The following is a 7,000-nucleotide window of genomic DNA, read 5'->3' on the forward strand; positions in this document are numbered from 1 at the left end:
TCTGTTGGTTTTAAAAGCTTCCCAATCCTCTAACTTCCCATTAATTTTTGCTCTATTATGTGCTCTCTCTTTCGATTTTATGTTGGCTTTGACTTCCCTTGTTATCAGGTAGAGACATAGCATTCAAATCTCAAGCAGTCTCCAGACTGACAGATGACAGGGCTGGATGGAGACACCTCGTCCCCCTCTCACAATCCAGAGAGCTACCAGTATCGGGCCTGGATGTGTTAGGCATTCCTTCCCTTATCCCTTCCCTCTCCTCCTTCTCCATCTACCATACTCCATTCCTCAACTTACCAACACCCTCCCATCCATCTCTTGTGCTGTCCCGTGATTTCGACCCCTCTCCCCTTTCCTCAACATCTAGACACTCCTGCATCTCATCCTCAATTCTCTCTCTCTCTATCTCTCACTGCCTCCCTTTCTCGTCTCCCTGCCTCTCCATATCCCTCTCTCGCTCTCCCTTCTCTGTCCCTCCCTCTCTCTCCCTTTCTCTCTGCCTCTGTCTCTCACCTTCCCTCTGGCTCTCCTCGTCTCCCTTCCTCCCTTTCTCCCTCTCCTTCTCCCCGTCCTTTCTCCCCTTCCCTCTCTCTCTCCCTCACCCCACCCTCACCTCTTTCTCCCACTCCCCTCCCTCTCTCTTTCATCCATTTTACCATTCCATCCATTTTATAAAATGCTGCTTGAAACCAACAACTCTTAGATCCAGCACCTCATCTTCCCCATGTTCCTACCTTTCTCTCCTTTCCAAACCCACAGTAGGAGGGAGGGGAGAGTCACCACAGGGACAGGTCTCGTCTTTAAGCCTCCCATTGTTACTTCTCACTTCCATGATTGAGGCAGCCCACGAGTGTGAATTCCTCAAGACAGCCCTCCCCTCCTGGCGACATGTTCTGAACCTTAATAAAAGGTCTGTGACTCTCTCAGTAGCTCAGACTCTGGAGTCAGGGCTGAGACAGACCTCAGCCACAAAGGGACAGCGGGAGGCACAGAGACAGGTCCCAGCTGGAGCAGACCTGGGAGAAGCTGAAAGTTCCTGGAAGAACAGAGACAGGTAGGCCCACTTCTCTGTCTCAGGGGTAGGAGGGTGTCCATTTGGCAATGCTACCCTAGTGTGGACCGATCCTCTCCCTCCCCTTCTCTCCATCACTCAACCTCTCTCTCCCCTCTCCGGAATAATCTCCTTCCAATACCTTCCTCGCCTTTCCTCATTAGACCCACAGTCAATGCTGTAAACACTGTGACGAGCAATGTTTAAAATGCTCCACTGCCTCACTAACTCACCCATCTCTCCCTCTCTCATATCCAATATTTATTCTCTCTTCCTCTCCCCGTCCCTCTCCCTCCATTACTCCTTCTCTCTCACGACCTATACACACAGAGAGTGGTGAATCTGTGGAATTCTCTGCCACAGGAAACTGTTGAGGCCAGTTCATTGGCTATATTTAAGAGGGAGTTAGATATGGTCCTTGTGGCTACGGGGGTCAGGGGGTATGGAGGGAAGGCTGGGGCGGGGTTCTGAGTTGGATGATCAGCCATGATCATAATAAATGGTGGTGCAGGCTCGAAGGGCCGAATGGCCTACTCCTGCACCTATTTTCTATGTTTCTATGTTTCCATATCTCTTTCCTCTCTCTCCCTCTGCATAATTCTCACTTTTCTCTCCCTTTATGCACCTTTTTCTGCTTCTGTTCAAATTTCAAACTGAATAAATCACTGGTGAGGCCTCACGGGGTATGTGTCAGCAGTTTTGGAATAATGAGGGATGATCACATTGAAGCCTTTGATAAAATGTTTGAAAGACCTCAATAGAGTGGATGTGGAGAGGACGTTTCCTATGGTGGGAGAATCTAAGACCAGAGGACACAACCTCAGAATAGACGGACGTCCATTTAGAATGCAGATGAGGAGGAATTTCTTTAGCCAGAGAGTGGTGACTCTGTGGAATTTGATGCCATAGATGGCTAGGCAGGCCATGTCATTGGGTATATTTAAGACAGGGGTTGATTGATTCTTGATCGGTCAGGGCATGAAGGGATATGAGAAGAAGGCAGGAGATTGGGGCTGAGAGGAAAATCGGATCAGCCATGATGAAATGGTGGAGCAGACTCGATGGACCAAATGGCTTCGTTCTGCTCCCATATCATATGATCTTAAATTGTATAAATTTATCATAACAGTGCATATGTGTTACCATATACTCCCTTGAGATTTATTTTCCTGCAGGCACTTATAGGGAAAAAGAAATACAACAGAATTTTACCAAAAAAACATTTTACATGAAGATTCTCAGACTCAGAAACTCAGAATCAGGTTTGTTATCGTCGACGTAGAGTGTGTCATGAAACTTGTTGTTTCTGGCTGCAGTACAGTACAAGACATAAAATATACTGTAAATTACAGTGAGAAATATATATTTAAAAATTACAAATAAATTATATAATAAAATATAATTAAGTTTAAATTGAATTAAACAAAGATTAAAGAACAACCGATGTGCAAAACAAAGTCAAACTGTTCAGCGTAGAGGTGAGTGAACCTGTGAGTGAGAGAGCCTGATAATTGAGGAGTATAACTGTTCCTGAACCTGGTGGTGTGGGACCTGAGGTTTCTGTATCTCCTGCCTGATGACAGAGGTGAAGAGAGAGTATGGTCCAGATGGAGGGGGTCTTTGATGATGGATGCAGCAGCGCTCCATGTAAATGTACACAGTGGTGGGGAGCGATTTGCCTGTGATGGACAGGACTGGATCTATTACTTTCTCTCGCTCTCTCTATTTTTCATTTGTCTCCCTGCCCCTCTCTCACCCGCCCTCTGTCTTTCCCTCACCTTCTCTTTCTCCCCCTCCTCTCTCTCTCCCTCCCTCTCTGTAATTGTATCTCTCCCCGTCGTTTATGCTCAATCATTCAGTCCATCTCTTTCCCAGTCTTTAACACTCTCCCTCTCCGGTCGAACCATCCGGTCTTTGCTCCATCTGGATCCTGTTATAATCTTACACTAACCTTCTTTACTGCCCACCACAGCACCAATTTTCGTGTCACCCACTGATTTATTGTACATAGTCATACTTTACTGATCCCGAGGGAAATTGATTTTCATTACATTTGCCCCAATCAAGAATAGAGTACAAATATAGCAATATAAAACCATAAATAATTAGATAGTGATATGTAAATTATGCCAGGAAGTAAGTCCAGGACCAGCCTATTGGCTCAGGGTGTCTGACCCTCCAAGGGAGGAGTTGTAAAGTTTGATGGCCACAGGCAGGAATGACTTCCTATGACGCTCTGTGTTGCATCTCAGTGGAATATTCTCATCCAAGCTGATGGTACAAATCACAAACAATACTGACCCCTGACCCCTAGAGCACACCACTGACCACAGTCCACTTGGGTCAAGATCTGGTCTGCTGCTTTTGTTAATAAAGTCACTGAATGAATCAGCACAGAAACAGGTCATTTGGCCAAAGTTGTCCACGGTCCCATTCTCCTGCATTTGGTCCATATCCCTCTCAGCCTTTCCTACCCACCACATACTTATCCAAATGTCACACAGCAAAGACAAAGACACTTGCTTTGTCTACTTCCAATTTCTTTGACACATTCGTGTTAGATGTCGTCATGTCTAATGTCCAACAGAAGGATGCTCTGCGAAGGGTTGGGTGTGGACGTAGGGCGCAAACCATGTGTAACATCATTTCCTATTCTCATTACAGACCGACTACCCTTCACTGGCCGAGGGGAGCCCTGTCCATGCTGTGATGGATCCCAGGATGGGAGAGAGAGTGGGGATTTTGCTCTGGGCGCTGCTGTTCCTGGGGGGGGTGGGAGCCATCTGTGAGACGGGCAGTGCCAGCGAATGCCAAAGTGCGCCCCCGGTACCAGGGTCCAGTCTGGCTGGAGAGGGTTTCGATGTGGTGACACTGTCACGCAAGGGGGCGTACGTGGTGAACGTGGAGAGTTGGAGTCGTCGGGATGGGGCCTGCACCCTCTGTAGGAACTCACTGATGGGGGGTAGGCGGCAGCGGCTTCCCCTGGCCTCAGTAGACTGGCGGGCTCTGCGTAATTGTCCCCGGGCTGTTTCCAGTCAGCTCTTCCACTCGCTCTCTGAGCTCATAAAGTCAATCGGCTCCAGTGTGGACAACAGCTGGAGCACTGGCCTAAATCTACCCACCCAGCACTCGCAGTCAATCGGTTCCAAATCCAAGCTCATGAATTTTGCCATGCGGAAGGCCAAATCAGGCTGCTACAGCTTTGCTAAACATGAGTTCCGTTGCCGTCTTTACCGCTACCGCCTGAAGGACCAACCCCCCCTGGCACCCCAGTTCTCTGCCCGTCTGGACCAGATCACCAACACCTCCTACGAGGGAGCCCGGCACCACTACCGCCAACTAGTGCAGACTTTTGGAACTCACTTCATTCACTCGGTTGATTTGGGTGGCTCCTTCCAGGGTGTGACAGCCATTCACACCTGCCAAGCTGCTGTGGAGGGCATCACCCCTGAGCAGGTGAAGGACTGCCTGGGGATAGAGGCCAGTTATCAGGTGGTGGCGGTGGGCAAGGGCAGAGCTGGCACAGGATTCTGTAAGAAGAAGGCTTGGTCCCTGAACCAGGCCAAAACTTTCCACCAGGCCTTCAACGAGAGGCTGACAGAAGCCGCAGGAGGCCATGCCAGTGGTGACACAGACATCCCCTTTTCCTCTGACCCTGCCAGCTTCACCCGATGGCTGAAGAGCCTTGAGGTCTCACCAGGTATCATAAAATACCACCTGGCCCCTCTCCATCTCCTGCTACCTAGCACTGACCGCCGCCGGGAACAACTAAGGCTCTACCTCAGCGAGTACATTTTGGCCAACGCCATGAAACGGGACTGCTCCAAAACCACCTGCCCCACTCCTGGGAGCAGAAGCAGATCCGATCCCTGTTCCAGCCAATGTCAGGAGAGCTTCCAGGTAGACAGTCACTGGTGCCACACGTGGAAGGGCACAGGGCACCTGTTTGTCACTATCAAGAGCGGCTTAGGTCTCTGGGGCGACTATTTATCTGGCACTGACGGTTTTGTGGTGGTCTCTTACGGTAATGCCAAAGGTCGGACCAGGGTGATAAATAACAACAACAACCCTACCTGGAACACCAGACTGGACCTGGGGGTGGTGGTTGCCCGCAGCAATGTGAAACTCACCCTGGACGTCTATGATGAAGATATTTTAAGGAACGAGCGTCTGGGGACCTGCAAGGTGCCTCTGATCTCTGGTGTCAATGATCGTTCCTGCCACCTTAAGCATGGCATGGTCACCTACCAAATTTCCTTCACCTGTGGCCGCAACTTGTCTGGTCGCACCTGCCACCAGTGTCGCCGGAGTCCAGGAACCCGTGGGTTCACCGGGCTCCTGAGGACCAACCACTCCTCCCACTCGTCTGACTCCCCCACCGCCCTTCCTTCAGGGAATGCCCTCCTCAAAGTTATCAACCCCTAACCCTTGACCTCTCACCAACCTCACTCCCAGGCCCAACGCTGCTTTCCATCCCCCCGGTCCTGCTATCATACCACCCCTCCCCTCTTTCCCTCTCCCCCGTTCATCATTCCCATTGCCCAGATATTTTCCCCCCTATTCTCCATGACCCTGTACCCATCATCCTCTGTGTCTCATCAGTCCCATTGCCCTGACCTTTCCCCTCTCGCCCACTCTGGCCCAAGGAACAATTCTCTCCAGGACTCCTTCCTCACATCCATTCCCATGATCCTCTGTTGCCAAGGTCACCTTGTCTTCAGTCCAATCTCCCGACCTTTGCACTATCACCCTTAATAGTCCAGGTCACAATATCCCACACTCCCACCAGTCCCAGGCTCAGCCTCTCAGTGAGAGACCCCACATAACACTGACACTTTCCCAATTCCTCGGATTCTCTGGGCACCAGGAATTCCCAGTGGGAATGGGAGTCCCGGCTTGCCTGACTGCACCAAGCTTTCAGTCACTGGTGTTTGGGGGCTGGGGAAGGGTACAGGGTGGGAAGGCCATTGAGGAACCAACCACTCTGTATTTGTCATATCGCTACTGTATCACCCCAGTGGAAACCCCCCTCACCCGAACAAAGACCTGTGTTGGAGAGAAGGTGCCCAACCAGCTTGCCAAACTGCAGGCAGCTTAACGGCTTGAGCGTAACGTCATTTACAGATCCACTTGGCCCGTGCGGGAGGTGACTCATAGGCTCCATTTCCCACAATCCGGTTGCTGACAGGGACCAACTGGAGAGTCTCCGGCTGACCTGTGTCCCAGGACGGGTGGATTGTGTCGGAGCACGAGCATCATCACAGGAACATCGTACGCCTCCCTGTGCACGAGAAGCTTTGCAAAGAGCTGCTTTGGAGACAGAAGAGATTGTTTGATTGCCTCTTGCCTTCTTTGTACCACTTGTGTTTTTGCAATAAACATCACTGAGCATCATTTAGCTTTTGGGTGTGAATGGTTACCGTGGTGATCTGGGATGTGGCGTTCCGGGGTGGTGAGGACAGGAACGTGGGACAGGGAGGGGGGAGAGGGTGAGGGGGAGGAAGGGTATTGTCCCCAGTGCGGTTTGATGGGAGGAACACGGGAGATTGGAGAAGCAGGAATCTGCAGGGACAGAGATCAGCACCACAACACACACCACAGAGACCGTCGGGGAGAGACACCGTCTTTAACCAATAACACTGATGTTCCTGGATTGGGCTGGTGGACACCCCCACTTTGACAAGGGTAAGTGGTGAGAAAAGCACTCCCTCTTTAGGAACAGTCGATCAGACACAGACCTCCCCTTTATAAACAATAGGTGCAGGAGTAGGCCATTCGGCCCTTCGAGTCAGCACTGCCATTCACTGTGATCATGGCTGATCATCCACTATCAGTATCCATTTCCTGCCTTATCCCCATAACCTTTGATTCCGCTATCTTTAAGAGCTCTATCCGTCTCTTTCTTGAAAGCATCCAGAGACTTGGCCTCCACAGCCTTCAGGGGCAGAG

General features: G+C 50.5%; 1 protein-coding gene across 2 annotated transcripts in view; it reads left to right on the plus strand.

The window, feature by feature from the left end:
- The window catches only part of LOC134354414 (perforin-1-like), a 57,227-nt gene extending 50,793 nt beyond the window's left edge, over positions 1-6,434 (plus strand). The window contains exons 1-2 of one of the 2 annotated variants that reach the window (XM_063063416.1): positions 951-1,054; positions 3,716-6,434. In XM_063063416.1, coding sequence (XP_062919486.1) covers positions 3,761-5,476 — 1,716 coding nt within the window. In that variant the 5' untranslated portion in view covers positions 951-1,054; positions 3,716-3,760 and the 3' untranslated portion in view covers positions 5,477-6,434. Of the gene's footprint in view, positions 1-950; positions 1,055-3,715 lie in introns of those variants that run through there. The other variant, XM_063063415.1, reaches the window with a different exon arrangement.
- The last annotated feature ends 566 nt before the right edge of the window (positions 6,435-7,000 follow it).

The sequence above is a fragment of the Mobula hypostoma genome, chromosome 11, assembly GCF_963921235.1.
Source record: "Mobula hypostoma chromosome 11, sMobHyp1.1, whole genome shotgun sequence".
Classification (NCBI taxonomy): domain Eukaryota; kingdom Metazoa; phylum Chordata; class Chondrichthyes; order Myliobatiformes; family Myliobatidae; genus Mobula; species Mobula hypostoma.